Below are 15,961 nucleotides of genomic sequence, written 5' to 3'. Positions count from 1 at the left end.
GCATAACTTGCTGTATACAACCATAGAGATGTGATGCAGTTTATTCTGCTCTTGTGCTGCAGTTTTTTCTCCATCAGCTGCAAGGTAACTGATTTCAGTGGATATCTGAGCACTGCCCCATTTCCCTGGGCCTACCACAAAATTCTGAAAGGATCCAAGTAACCTTGAACAAAGCATCATAACGAATTCACAGATCTCATTGATGGCAGTACTTTTTTATTAGAAAGAGTAGCAAAGTGCTTTCCATAGAATTCATTCAATACAGAGATTTTAAGAAAYATGATTTTTCCTTTTTATCTGGACAGTTTTGATGTGATGATTTTTCAGTGCAAACAGGGTTCTCCAAGATTCTTCTGCAGAGCTTCTCTGTATGCAGTATTTCAAACGTTTATGCAGTTGGAAGGTATGAAACAGTACTGAGGAGTCCATCCCTTAAAAAATGGAGGTTATGTAAAAGGCTTGCAATGTCACACTGACCAACAGGATTTACATGGTTTGTTGTTTAACACAGATTTAAGGGACATAATTCTTTCATATACTCCTACACACAGATGCATAAAGGTGCTTTCAGTTCTATCAATAATAATAATAATAATAAGAATTAATAATATGTAACAGTATAAATAACATTATCAATTTTTACTATATAGAAAACAGAGAAATCGTCTTTTTTCTTTTTTTTTTTTTTTAATTAACCTGATTTTTTAGCTGGGGATATCTTTTGAACACTTGGTGCTTCCTCTGCCTTGSAATTATTTCTGGATGGAATAAAGAACATGAGCAAGAACTGTTCACCACTTTTCCCCTCACTTTTGGCACACATTTATGATCAGATTTCTTTGGATACATATTCACATAGTTTCACTGCATTCCACTTTCYACTCTTTACGTCTGATTATATCCCAGTTCCCCTTTTTCCTTAGCTTCTCCTGCTTTCCCAGCAAATGAGAGGGAGATAGTACAGTAATAGCACAAAATTAGGACAGACACTTCTGTACAAATTCTTATATACAAGGGAATGTATGAAACCAATCAAGAGAGGGGGATCATCCATGCAACACATTATTATTTTTTTTCATTTTCAGTCAGCCCAATACCACTAGCACTACTTTTTTTTTTTAATTTTAAAAATTAAAAATTTCTATAAAGGACAAGACATAGCAAGTTACCCTTAGAAGAAACCACCTAAGACAYTCACTAAAAAACAATCTCAGTCCCAAAGCTACCTTCCCCCATGTACACAAACATGAACACTGAACAAACAACTGAACTGAATTCACGAGTGCAACAGCCACAGTTCTGCTCACACTGAAAGGTCACATGCCTGTGAACAATGTCCTYACTGAAGCTGCTGGTCACACCCGTGAGTCGCTGTTCCCCATTCCGTATGCACAGAGCAAAATCACCACTTCAAGGAAATACCACACACCATCTGACAGCACAGTGTCTTCACACTAGAGAACTACTGTAACAAGGGTATGACAGACATTTTTTTCCTATGGGATGAAAGCAATTAGGTAAGATCCTCTGTACAGTAACTGGATTGTGGGAATAAAGAAAGGATTTTTTTTTTTTTTACTTTTAATGACAGGATGCTTTTGTAAAACAGCCCTTATACAGGGGAAGAATACAYGTAACCCCATCATTCTACCTATACAAATATGCAAAGATGTAAACAGATGTTCTGCCTCCAGGGGACTTGAAACAAGCCCAAAGCTTACCCCTAGGCACTTTTGAGTAYAGAGCTCCTGCCTCTGAGTTCAGCCTGTACTTGCTATTTGCTTTGGGACTTCAAGCTGTGAATAACAAAACCCCCGTATCCAGAAACACCCTCTGCTGTCCAGCGTTTCCCTGCCACCAGAAAAACTACTCAACCAGGTGCCAGTCAACACAGGCTGCCATCTAACTACGCAGCTGGGCCTCAGTGCCAGTGCTCTGCCATCCTGCTGGTGCAGCAGAGCCTCTAAATCCACACTCAAGGTCATCTGAAGATCTGGAGAGGGGACCTGCCTCCTTTTCCATTAGAMAAGCACAGAGACATGCCTACAGATGGCATTAGAGGAGCTGGGCTTTCATGTTCACTGCTCTAAATAACAATTATTTCCCTAACAGGAAAGTCCATAAGGACTGGGGCCAGAGGTCCTGGAAATAGAGCCTAGCAGGCAACATGATCCAGGCATAAAGTTGCTCTTGAGAACCCAGATGCAGGACTGGGACTATAGAGAAACCTTTCTTAATTTCAAAAGTCTTTAAATAAGACAACATTTTCAACTAATTTATTGCTGTAAAAACATTTAAGAAAAAAGTCACTGCAAAAGGTTAAGTAATTTTCTGTAAATTTCACATCTCCTATTACATTTCTTTAAGCAAATACATAATTTCACTGTACCACAGATGAAGCCAATTTTGCAGTTAAGTTTCTTACTAGAAATAATGCACAGTAAATATTAAATAGGTAGCCTGTTTAGCTGTAGTAGTAAAGCAGAAGTCTTTTTTCTGTTTCTCTTCATGAGAAATGAGCGCATTTAACTTGGAAATATCCAGTACATCCCTGGGGAGCCAAGTGAATTTTGCACCCACTCCTGAATGTACATAACCTATTCTCTAGGTTGTGTGGCCCATGRCATATATGTAGGTATTTTAGTTGCCTAGGATGGAAAGGAACCAGTTAAGACTACTAAATAAAAATACCACCTGCTTTCAACAACATTCCTCAGCTGAGGAAACAGGTCCAGTTTGCTTCCATGCACAAAGCCTGGGCTCGTGTGGACCCACACTGCAGCAAAGTGGGAAGCATTAAGAGATCTGATCCCATATCTGGTTGTTCAGCTGCTYCTCACACCACCCAGAGGAAGCAGACAACATTCAGGCACTGCCGTCTGGAATGGCAGCCCTCCAACACTGCAGCTGGAACTACCTACAAACTCCATGAATTATCCAAATATTTATCTTAAAGAAGGAGGGCTGGGGGAAAGAGCAAGTACAAAAAATAAAGAAAGAAAAACAGCAGCAGGAGCTGAGTACATTTCCAAAAAACAAGGCAGAGCTACATTAGACCACTTGGCCAATGCAGAACTGTAATTTCTCCTAAACAACAGCTGGAGTCTTGTGTGCAGTCACTGATATTAGTGTAAGAGCATTTTGTGGGTATWGCTTGTTTCCTGGGGGAGAGCTCACTATAAACTAAACTAATCAAAGCTGCTTTTGTGTCGGGAAATTGTATTAATCCRACAAATGTTTCCCATTTGCAGGTTCGTTACCAAACCTCCCTTGTGCAGAATTAGCTTTTCAGCAAAACACCACCAAATTGTGCACATTCAGGGAACAAACAGCACATGAGCCCCCCCAACAGCGAAACAGAACACTCACATCAAGTGTCCTCTTAAAACCAGACATGAAATTTTCACTATACAAAGCAAGAACATGGGGACAGGAGAAAATGAAAAGTCCCCAGAGTGCAGAAAACAGTACATTTCACAATATTGTATTACAAATGTCTCCTTTTTTCCCCCCCAAAGATGTAGTAGGGCACTGTTGATTTGGCTTAAAATGCATAATTTTAGTCCCCATTGGAAGTTCAGCAATCTGAAGCATTGCAACTTTTGATATATCACCCATTTACATAAACACRTAAATCCACTGACATTGTGACAGTGTTGAAATACGTAATCCAAATAGTATCTATAAAATTTTACTGTTGTACATAAATAATGACAAGGCACAGAACAGCCACCAGTCCAAGAGCTTGTAGGCCAAGAAACCAGAGCATAACCCAGAAGAATATAATTATTACGGGTTCTACTATCCGTTCTCCAAAGTACATCCTTGTGAAGCCTATCCTGATAAGGCTTTTGTTTAGTTCGCCAAAGAGAGTCCCCATCTTTTTATAGTCATCTATCACAGGTTCCGTGGCGTGGTTCCTTTGCTCCTGCTGGACCTGTGGACAGAAGACAAAAAGAGGAAATACATTGTGAAATTTTATTACTGTGATTCTGAACAAATGTCTCATCTGTTTCTATCTGAATGCAGAAAATKAAGATGCACAYGCAATAAATCTACTCCTTAAATYGAGAGACTGAAAAGCTTGTGACCTKGGTTCAATGGTAAGGATGTCATTTGCCAAACTTGGGACATCTGAAGTGATGCTACAAATACATGACAACCTGTCCCCACTCCAGATGCCACTCTAGAGTGGGTGTAAAGCTCTCCTGCAGGTCATACATCTCACCTGTCTGTGCAACCTGCCTGTGGTTGTCATGGCAACCAAAATGGAACAAGATGTCTCTAATTTCAGGGAAGGGATTTGGCTGAATTATTTCCAGAGTATCTTCAGGACCACAAGAATGATACCAAACTATCAAACATGAACTATGAAGTATTTTGCACTGAAGCCCAGGGAACTGAGGGGCTGCTAATCACTGCTGAAAGAAGGGCACCGGATCAGACCAGCTAAGTGACAAACATCTGTCCTGATGTTGGTGCAGGAAGCAATGCAGGTCAGGCAAAGAAAGACTGACTCAAGGACTGCACAGATGTGAAGTGCAAATATTAAAAAGCAGAGAAAGGGGAAACAAGTTCTGGACTTTCTGTGAAATAAAAATTGCAGAGCAAATGCACAGGGAGGCAGAGGTCCATCTTTAAATGAAGACGCCACAGGTAAATATCACTGCAGAAAACATGAATGTTTCAACATGTAAATTGTAACTAGATTAGAGCTTGAGATCCCATCTCTGTACCCCGCTGTCCAGTGATGGTTTGCACAAAATCTCATTGCCTTATGTTTGGGTATGACAGGGAGAACATGYTTTCGAGATGATGAACATGAGTCTTCTAATGCTTCCATCAGGCAGCAGTGAACACATGCTGCAGGTACTCATCAATATTTCAGTCGACTGATCAATAGGTCCTACAAATTGCCTCCAAGCTCTACGTGCAATTAGTCTTCTCCCAAATGCAAAGCAAACATGTTCCATCTTCAAGGATGAAMGCTATTCTGCATCTCTTGTTACATGGCATGCTCTTGGTAGAGAAACAGAAATTCCCCTTCCTACCAGTRCCAGGCTCTCCACTAAGGAGCAAATAACAAAGTGAATTCCCATTCTTACAGAAAAAMATCCAGCAAAGACCAGAAAAACAATATTGTTTTTTGAGGCCAGACTTTAGGCCACCATGCAGAACCTGCTGGCTGAATGCTCTGGGTAAATCTCTACAGCTGCTGCTGAAAAAAAACCCAATAAAACCCCAACTGGATTTCTTTTTTTAAGTTTACTTAGTCATAAAGAGTCTGGTTTAAGCTTCAGTACTGAATCCCAGGAAGGGACAGGTGCAGGAAGCCTAAATAGTAACATGTTCATAACTAATTCATAACTAATATTCTGTTCACTCTTTCTGAAGTTCTACAGAAGAGCCTGAGAGTGGAGAAGTGCAGTATTGGAGGGTATGCACAGACAGACACCCTCTTGTCTCTTTTCAGCCCACTTTGCAGGCCCAGGTCGTTTTATACCCTTTACTGGATTTCTTTCAGCATTTTGGCATTAACTGCGCTTTATTTAATTCAAAGAAATATTGACTCATCAATAATTCCAATATTTGAAGATCAGCCTCTTCTGGAAAGGCAGATTCATGRATTCTACACTGATTGCACAGGGAACTTCCAGGCACAGAGACTGACAAGTGTATGTTTAATTACAGAACAAGTGTCAAGTCATTTTCCCAAATATTTTTCAATAGCTTACAAAACCTTTCAAAATGATCATGGGAATTCTCAAAACTTCAAAGCCTGTTTCAGTTAATTCAGGCTGAGTACATCTTGCTTCAGGCAACTCAGAAAAAAAAGCAAGGGAAGCTGAGAACAGATGATCAGTCATGAAAGACTGATGGCGTATTTTTCTTTACTATTGCATAGTATTTAACATGCTGGACAAATACATTTCTTCAGAGGTGCAGCTAAAACAGAACTTTTAGGGCAAATGCCTGTAATGTAGCAGTACTCCAAATTGCTAAGGAATATTAAATAGTTTTAAAAAAAGTTTTAATAATGCATCTAGCATTTCTCTAAYTTCCAGGGCAGCAGTAAAATGGCATGAAGTCCCATATATATGCCACAGCTCTCAAAACAACCTCAGAACCAAATTATTTTTTTCCCTGAAAAATACTTTTCTAAACAATTTTAGAAATTGGCCGTCTTCAGCAAACACRCAGCTCTCAGCTGACTTTTTAATTTTTACAGAACTATTTTCATAAGGCARTTTTCATACTAAACCTTGCTGAATYAGCCTGAAGCTAGACAGACACTACCATAACAGACAAAAAGCAGAGAGAGAAATCCATTCTGAGCAGCTGCACCCCACTGCCTCTGCAAAACACAGCTTCCTCATGTAAAAGCAGAAGTTTCTGTTTCAAAGTTGCTCGTTTTGAAAACCAGCAACCCAGGCTTGGCTTCATAACTTTTAAGAATCTATTGTCTATCAAGAGGGAGCAGAGGGAACTTTCTGATCTGCCACAGCCCCAGAGAAAACATGCTCTCCAGGCCTTCCCAGCAGCTCTTCTCATAATTAACGTGTGCTATGCAGGGCCATTCCCAGAACTCATCTGCTACAATTCACGAGGGAATGTAAGAGAGGACCACTTCATTTGCACTCATTTGTTTGCCTTTCCTCGCTCTTTGAAACAGGAGTGATGAAGAAATTCAGAGGGACTGGGAACASGAGTGCAGCCAGGGATCTAGATGGGCATAAATCAATACACACCCAAAATATCTCCTGAAAAGAGAGGAACAGCAATACTGTCTCCCATATGAGAATTCCCCTTCCTCCAGCTGGCTGRAAGATACTCACCAGATATATACATATGGTATTACTCCTGAAGGAGAAAGGAGAATGAGGCTTTTTTAAGAAAATAAATCTAAACCAGAATGTATTAGAAATGCTGGTTCCATTTGTTTCCTAACCTAATGTTTCTTATCWAATTACTGTAATGAATTACTGCTTACTGTAATTTAAATTAACATCAAGATAATTTTATTTTAGACTTACTGGGATTACCTAGTCTCAATCTAATCTCTGTTTGAAACCACTCTCCTTTTCCTATCCCTACATGCCCCTGTAAAAAGTCCCTCTCCAATTCTCTCCTTCTAGGCACTGGGAAGTGCTACAATGCCTCCCCTGGAGCCTTCTCCTCCCCTGAACAGACCCTACTCTTGTCAGGCTGTCTGAACAGGAGAGGTGCACCTTTAGACATCTCTGAGCATCTTCATGGCCCTYCTCTGGACTTCCTCCAGTAGATCCATGTCTTTCCTGTGCTGGGGGCTCCAGAGCWGGATGCAGTACTCCGTACTCAATTTTGTATTTGGTTTCTATTTTTWAATTTTAAATTAATTAAAGTTAAAACCAGGGTTATCATACAGAACAGAAAGGGRAGCATCTGCTCTGCTCCACTGCTCAGCATGCACAAACCATGTCCTTCACAAACCTATTGGTACCCAAAGGTTCCCATCAACCACCCCATTTCCTCTGCTCTTTTCAGATGTTTGGTATTATAAAATTTCCCTCCCTATTCAAAATGGCACAGCTTCATCAGCAAAGCCATTGTCTGCTGTTTACTGGCAGAAAGGCAGAACTTGAAGATCCAAACTCTGAAAAATTTCTTTACTAAAACTTTGGAACTCAGTCTTCCCAGCTGTTAAAGCCAAATGGTTTAGGGGCTTCGATGTTTCAAGGAGAACCAAGGAAACCAAACTCTACAAGGAAGCACCAAGCTCTGTCTGCTTCCAGAACAGCTGATGCTCTCACATGCCTGAAGTGCTCCTGGAAGAAAATCCCCCATGTAATTGAATCTTTTCCTTGACTAGCTTTGAAACAACAAAGAAGGTAAAGTCTTCCTTATCCCAACTAACATCCGGCTGTGGCTTTACCAGTTCTGATTGTCATCAACACAGCACACAAAATTCCCTGTGCTCTGGATACCACTAACTACCCCTGCTTATGGCAAACTTCCAYACATTCACTGAAACTCACTGCTTCCTAAATTCAGGAAAACACATGGTCTGTCACAAGCAGAAGTCACTTCACTCCAGTCTGACAGGACAATCTTTTTCTTGGTTAGCCCCTGCCTGTCAAAGGGTGTTTAGACCCTGCAGTGAAACACGAGATCCCATCAGAACATCCTCCCCAGAAAGAAGCCATCTTTGCAATGAGTCATATRCTATTCCCTAGGAGAGAAGGATAAAGTTAGCACTGAACTTTTCACAATGGCCCAAGACTGATCACTCTCTGCATCTTCAATCTGTAAAGTAGCCAGTGTAAGGTCTTTTCCCCTCAAATTGCTGGGAGCACTCAGTTCCTGCACCTGACCATCTGCATATCACAGCAAGTAAGTATGCCAAGCCCTYGGAGGATGCAGAACACAAATGGGTCCAAGAGGGACACAAAACTACCCTACACACTTGGGAAGTTGTTTCCCATGGCTAATCAAAAATAGCAYGGGAGCACAGATTTAAAATTTATTTTTTTTCTGCTGGGAACACAACAGCTCTAAAGTAACCACAAGTTCGAGTTCTGTAACTTCACCCYGATGTGGCTGTGGGGAGAGCAGGTATAGTTATGGTTTTCCAGGCATCTATTTTCTGAAGCAGCGGCTTGGTTCACAGTTCTCCACACCTGGCCGGAGAATCTTGAGATGGAGTGTTTAGTTTGGGACTTTTTTATGTGTATGGAAATCCCACCCCCCCCCCCCCAAAAAAAAAAAAAAAAAAAACTGACTTGAGTGAAATAATTGGATAAAGTTCAACAGCTCTGTGGGAGGAGGGGATAGATGAACATAAGAMATCTATTCCGCCTGAAGATTCAGGATGTTTTGTTAAAAAAAAAAGAAGAAAAAAAATCCATTCAGATACTCTGAAGGTGCAAGATTCCTCAAAGAAAACCAAATAGCATTCTTCTACCTATTTTGTCATCACTAATAAATAGAAGAAACCTCAACAGTCTTCTCTTGCTCTAACAACTTGAAMAATTCCCACTGCATACTCAACAACAGCACCAGATTGAGTACAAGTCTATAATGGCCTCTTTYCTTGGATCAACTGCCTGAAAGGGCATTAGACAAATGTTGAACTCCAACAATGGAGGAAAAAGGCCAATGAATTGGGAAAATAACTACTCTCCATGTAAAAGCTTGTGATTATACAGTCAAAAAAGTCTTTGCTGCTGGGCAAAGAAGGCGATGAGAGTGGACACAAACGTATACACGATGTTCACCTCCAACACAGAAAAGCTGCAGCATCTCCAAATTGTTTGACATGCCTCAGAGCACAATTCATCATATGTACAGTTATAAAAGAAAGAAAAAGAATGGCATATTTGAGAGAATCATTTCCACGTTAGAGAGAAGAGAAATCCCTTTTGAGTTCAATAGCAAGCATGTGTTTAATGACATCTAAATGAGGTGTTAAAAAACCCTGTAATAAAGAAACACAGGGATGACTTCTGAATGAAAAGTTAAAAAAAAGAAACCTCTAATAAGAAATGCAGCGATATCACATTTACATACCCATCTGCACACTTCATTTTTTTTCCAAGTAAGAAGTTTTTTTCTGCAGTATTTAACTGCTCACTATCTATTTTACTTCAGTCGGGGTTATTTTTATTCCAGGGAACAGGTGGTGTGTCTGCTAGATGAAGCCCACAGACACCTAAATGTCAGAAAAGCCGGTGAGATATGACTTTAAGAACATGCTTACTTTCAAAAACATAGGAGTATTTTTCAGTAAGTTGGGACATCAACAGTCAGAAGTGCCTCAGAGTCATCTTTTTAGAGGACGCACACTAAAAATAYTTCAAGACCACTCTTAAGAAAATAAAAAAGAGAAGAAAGTGAGCAGATGACAGAGACTAGGACAGAAGAAACCACAAGTTCTCTCCYCTCCAGAACCAACTTCTGCTGGGTGCAGATAGGGACACACCCCAGCCAACACAGGGCTACAAATATTTGACAGTTGGGTAGCCAGCCATGGAACTCCTGGAGGAACAAATGACCCAAATTTGCTGGTACTCAGCCATACRCCCATCCAGTGCATTGCCACGGACAGGCTTTGGAGATTTGCAGCCAACAGCAGATTCCCAGGTCTTGGCTCCTCTTTCTGTAAGCAGCAGCCTCACCCCATTGCAGGGCACCAGCACAAACCCTGGGGTGCTCTGGCTGGGTGGGTGCCACTCCTCTGCCTCCTACTCCTCCACAAATGCAAAACAGTTTCGTTACTGGCACCCGATCAGGATCTCACCCTGCTTTCTTGTACTTACAACATACCTTATGTTTAATTGAAAGAAAGTGAGCTTTGCCCAAGAAGGGCAAATAATGTTACTGGAAATGTTTCTGATTTTCTCATCTTTACTACTGGAAGAGAGCAGTACCCCTTTGCATCCTTTGCTAGCATAAAGCTAACAATTATTATTTAACCTTGTAAATGTAAGCAGTAAAAAGATCTTGATATTCAGCCAACAGACTATTAAGATAACAAAATTAGTTTCAACTGTCTGGAGAAAAAGAAAAACCAAACCAACAACCAGCCAGGTTCATTTCTCTTGGCTAATTTTAATCTAAGTATGAAAAGATTAAAAAATTTGGAAATGAGAAAAAAACCAAACCACCTCCATTCCAGATGAAAGACAAGACAGAAAAAACTAAAGTTTAACTTGTTCCTCTGAGAAAAAGAAGCAAATGCAAGAAAATTAGAAAAATTCTTAACACCAAAAGTACTTCACAGCAGCTACCAATAAAAGTGATACTCAGAGGTAGTCTAAACAAATGACTGCAAACCAAAGATTGGGTTAACATTCRTTTTACAGCAAGAACCTAGAAATCATTTATAAAAGTGAGACAAGATGTTTCTATAGAAACAAGCAACAACATAAGAAAAGTAACAGCCCCGGATTCCCTTTAGTCAGCTTTTACAGCAACTCAAGTTTAAAATCAACAGTTGCTGGAACAAATGTCAAAATACCAGCAGAGGTTTTGCGTTAAGGAGATGAAAAGGCTTTTCCAGATACTTAACTCGTCTATAGGTGGAACAAAAACAGCTTCAAGAAGAACAGAGGCTTCCCTTGATAAACAAAACAAATGTCCCCTAATTTTGGGAATAAGTTTCCCCTCGAATACAGCACCAGATTAGAAAGTGYGAAAGACAGGAACCTGGCACAGGAGGGTCTGTGGGAGAGGAAACCTGGCAGCCCCCATGTCAAGATGTACTGCCTCTCTCCCCCACGTTAGGATACTGTTTACACTCCTAYGCTCCTGCTACTGTCACTGTAACTTGATCCCATCCATGCTGCAATTTTATATAGAGACTAGATCAAAGGCAGTATCTAATCCACCTTTTCATTACACCCATAACACTTAACTTCCATTGGATTTCATTTATCAGAGTCCCCCACTGAAACTGGTCAGCTTGACCCAGCAAARAGGTCTGCAATCCCTGTACATTCAGTGTGGAATCAAATGCACTGGCTTGCTGAAAAGCAGCACCTGTTAATTTTGCCTTTTAAAGAGAGGATATTTCTATGTCTTCTATCTCTTTTTTCCTTAACAAAACGGGATCTTCCCATCATTCAAGCAGATCATGTGATCCTGTCTCTTGTAGGTGCTACAGGTAAGTTTGAAGGGTTGGGGTTTTTTTCCTTCAAATGCTCTTAAGCCCCAGAAAACTGAATAATGCTTTTTAGAAAGTTATTATCACCTATTATTTTCTAGTTATGAACCTCTGCAACAGAGCTAAATTATTTGTAGAGCCAGAACAAATTTGGGATTAAGTCCTCCTTGTCAGGAATKACTATTTTCGGAAACAAATTCCAACAAATGTGATCAGGAGAAACCTACAATTTTCAGATTATCTCAGTGTGGAATAAATTAGAAATAGGTTTCCAGCCTTAGGCACTGCAAGTTCCACATATACAAGTGTACTTTAGAATATTCTTGGTCTCTACTGACTTAAGACTGAAATGATACCATTCTAAGCAATACAGCACATATTCAACCAATAGTGTAATGAAGATTTTACACAARGGATACCCCAGATTTGTTGATACTATTCTCTAGTTCTGTTTCTGCTCATGCTCCCCATTCTGGAGAAATACCAGTGACACTGGAAAGTTATTCAAAAAGTTGAAGACTTGAACTTAGTTAAGACACCCATACCTCCTCAACATAATTCTCAATTCTCAAAGCCTCTTTGTAACAGCACCTCTAAATCTGAAAMCATCTATGAAAAGACAAAATACTTCACTTACAGCCATAAATCATCACGAAAGGGTTACAAACTCAGGTTAATGGAAAGGTTTCCGTCTCTGCWAAAGTATCTACTTGCAAATACATGTATCACATATTAACTCAGCGTTTTCCRGAAGCCTCGGTTTTACACTTGAACAGTACTGTGGATTCTGTGTATCCTAAAACAGCGTGGGGATCCCGGCCTCACTGAAGCACCTGGGAATTTCATCATTGCCTTCAATTTCGATTACAAGGAACCCATTTCCCCATTCCTGCCCAGACAGGGAACCGCCYGCAGTTCTCAGAACAGAAGGGAACCACAGTGCCACAGCTTTCAGGAGCTCCAATGTGACACACAACTTGGCTTCAAAGTCCCCATGGACAGACAGGGTGCTGTGTACCCCACTAACRCACCTCATGTCCTGCTGTATGGCATGTGCAGGATACAGGCATGTGCAGGATACAGGACTTCTGCATCACCTTCTATTAATACACACTCACACTTTTCTAATCTTAATTGGTAGTTTAATTTATAGGTGTTGATGAGATTTAGAGCGCAGTAATGTGACAGAAGCTAACCTATTTTAGAAAGTGGGTTAAGGAAGGAGGTTTGAGGTCCTTATCTCTAGTGATGGTGAAAATACAGGACAACTTACGTGTCTGACTAATAACTATCAATAGTTATTAGGGGAAAAAAGTGAACTTTTAGGGCAAAGCAGCAACCTACTCCCATGGCTTCAGGAATAGCTGAACCTCTGGGTGCCTTCACTCACTCCTTCTGAACCCTAGCACTGCAATACAGGAGAGGTGGAAGAAACTACCCAGGTCCTGAAGCGCTTTGAAGACTAAAGTAGGTGTAATTACCTTTGCATACAAACCTACAAAGGATATGAATCAAATTATCCCCAGTTCAGCCTTCAAATCTAATCACAGGAGTAGGTAATTCTACAATCTAATGCAATAATGAATTCTAAAGGCTATGTATAACATTTAGTTACATATCCTTCTATTCTTTCAAAAATGTACCTGCCGGTAATTTCATTAAGCATGCCTGTGCTGACAAAATAACAAGCTTTTAATAAAAAAAATTAAAGCCAGAGGGTTTAGCATTAAACAGATTTATTTCCTACAGAATACTCTCTCTTAGAAAAAAATATTAAAGGGTGCACATATTATGATTTAGGTCCTGCTTGTCAGGAAGGTATTCTTTTAGTCTTAAATTACAAAGTATGATCTTACACAAACGGCATTTATTTTGCAGGAAATGGGAAAAACCAAATMACACCCAGGTGTACAGCCCCAGATCCTCACCTAAAAGTCCCTCTCAAAAAGGCAAAAGCAGTTGCTCTCATGCAGGCTTTACTTTGCRGCAGATGAGAGAAATAAGAATTTATACAAACACCAAAGCATATTTTGACTCCTTTCTTTAGCACTGCACGTGTCGCTAAAGTGGCTCACACATTTGTACTTCAGGAGAGAACATGGAGCAGGAAAACACGGGCTGAGGAGCAGAGTCTGTGTTAGCAGTGTAAATACCCTCAGCAAACACAGCGACAGYGCTGGGCCTCCACCAGGGACTCCAACAAGGACCCAGCCTGGAAACGATCCCTGCCCATTGGAATGGCACAGTTCAGCAACAATTCCTCCAGGAGAGCGAGAAGGGCAYGGGAAACTGATTRTTTTGAGAGAAAACTGAACACACTCACGAAAGCAAAAAAGGTGCAGGGTATGACAAGGCTTGGTGACACAGAAGCCCCGCCAAATCAAACTTGTTTGCTCTTCTCTTGAACAAGAGAATCTAGGACTTTCTGTCGAAGTTTGCAGCAAGTGTAGGTACCACCAACTCCTTGTGTCTTCCCTACACATAAAAATAAAATACTACTTATTTATCCAATTATTATTTTTTACTGCTACTTTATCCAGTATTTWCATTCTCTATGTATATTAAATAAAGACAAGTGATATTCCTTATCTCCGAATCTAGTTTATTATTTGTCCAGCTGACTGCACCTCAGTATGCAGAGAAACTGCTCCACACTATGACAGTGAAACATATCCAATAAATAGGAAGGATTTKCTCCTTCTTCCTTGTGGCCTATTTAAATTTTCTGCCTTGTTATCCTATTGCTACACCCCAACTTGTCAGAAAGGGCCAGGATCACTATCTGTGCTTGAGAAAAGTGGAAAGAGAGTTTCTCAGCCAAGTGTGGCTGTGGCCAACCAAGCAGCTCCTTTACCAGCTTCATTTTAAAATGTGTTTAGGCAACATCGGAAGGCAGTTCTTCAGCCTGCACCATCCCCTGAAACCACAACACATCCGTCGCTAAGAAGCAGTTGTAAATTGCAGGGAAAAGCTCCTTGGCGAGGAGTTACAACTAGTTTGAGCGCAGTAACACATGAGAAGATCTGACGCAACTTTGTAACCTCTCTTTCCAGGGAGGACAGCAACCAGAACCAAAAGAATTCCTCACTCACCTCCTGTGATGTCCTGCAGGCGGGCTTATGAACACAGAGAGAAAGAACTCTGAGCCTCTCTCGGGGCATCTGTCCTTACCCTACATTCAGGCGTGTGCTCTGCTCTGCCCCATTTTTCTTGAGAAGGGGGCAAGAAGATGCATTGGCTTACGTAAATGTGACTAAGGGAATTCTCAAGTACCAGAATCTTTCAGAGTGGCCCGCTTCTAGATACAATGCCAGGCAAATTCTACCAGACACTTTCCAATATTAAACTATTTCAGCTGTGACATGGCTTGCTTACGGTTAAGTGCAGAGCATCTTATAAGAATCTTCAACAAAAATCATGAACAAAATCAAAACCACCTGGAAATTACTTCGGGATGTGCTCCTGCAGCTCTGTTTGCCCCTGTGGAATCATCAGTSCTAGTGCATTTCAGAGCAGATCATTGCCTTTTACTATTGTGTACGGAAAAGGTTGTGTTCTTTCTTCCTATAAACGAAACATCAATAAAGGTGCATTAAGAGCACTGCCTTTGTCTAAACACCGGGGGACGATGCTGTCTGCACAACAAAGAGTGCCTGGAAAGGCAGTTTACAGCTAACAATAGGAAAACGGCTCCTTTGATTCCCTAAGCAAAAAGCCCACTTCCATGCCGTAAAAAATACAAATCCTGAAGCAGACAAAAAAAAAGAAAAAAAAAAAAAAAAAAAAAAAGAGTTGTTGTTTTTCTCTCATTACAGTATATTACGTTTCCTAAGTAATAAAGAGGCTAAAAGCTTAAAATACCCGAGCGAACGAACACGAGAGGTGAACTACTAGGGAATTCCGGGGATGGCAAGAGCACCCCGGCTATTCCCAGCCAGATACATGCGGATGCCGTGCCGGGACTCCCCTTGGACATCTGCTCCCATTCCCTTCCAACAGGAGTAAGCGTCCCGGAGGGAAGCACGAGTGTCAGGCGGGCCCACCGGCGGGATACCCAGCATCACGCGTGGGCAGCCCCACGCAGGTTGCATAAGCCCCGCCGCAATGGAGCGTTACCCGGCGGCTCCCACGGGTGGGCTGCACCGGGAACGCCACGGGAGAGGAATCAAAAGGCGTCTCCGCTTTGCCGCTGCCCCGGAGCCGCGGCCCGCCCTCCCAGACCCCTCGCCGGCCGGCACCCACCTGCTCCTCCGTGCGCCGCCGGTGCCGGGCGGCCGCCGCCCCCGCTTCCCGCTCGCATTCCCCGAGGAGCGGCGGCGG

At 41.4% G+C, this 15,961-nt stretch overlaps 1 protein-coding gene across 1 annotated transcript; it reads right to left on the bottom strand.

The window, feature by feature from the left end:
• Positions 1-667: 667 nt before the first annotated feature.
• Positions 668-15,961, bottom strand: FAM241A (family with sequence similarity 241 member A; the record flags this gene model as incomplete). Its single annotated transcript, XM_057370760.1, has 2 exons — positions 668-3,937; positions 15,884-15,961. Coding segments are annotated over 2 exons (324 nt in total), but the record flags the coding sequence as incomplete, so codon positions are not given.

This window comes from Malurus melanocephalus, unplaced genomic scaffold, assembly GCF_030028575.1.
Source record: "Malurus melanocephalus ecotype Western Australia unplaced genomic scaffold, MMel_1.1 scaffold_131, whole genome shotgun sequence".
NCBI lineage: Eukaryota > Metazoa > Chordata > Aves > Passeriformes > Maluridae > Malurus > Malurus melanocephalus.
The sequence above is the reverse complement of the archived record's forward strand: the minus strand, read 5'-3'. Positions and strand labels throughout refer to the sequence as shown.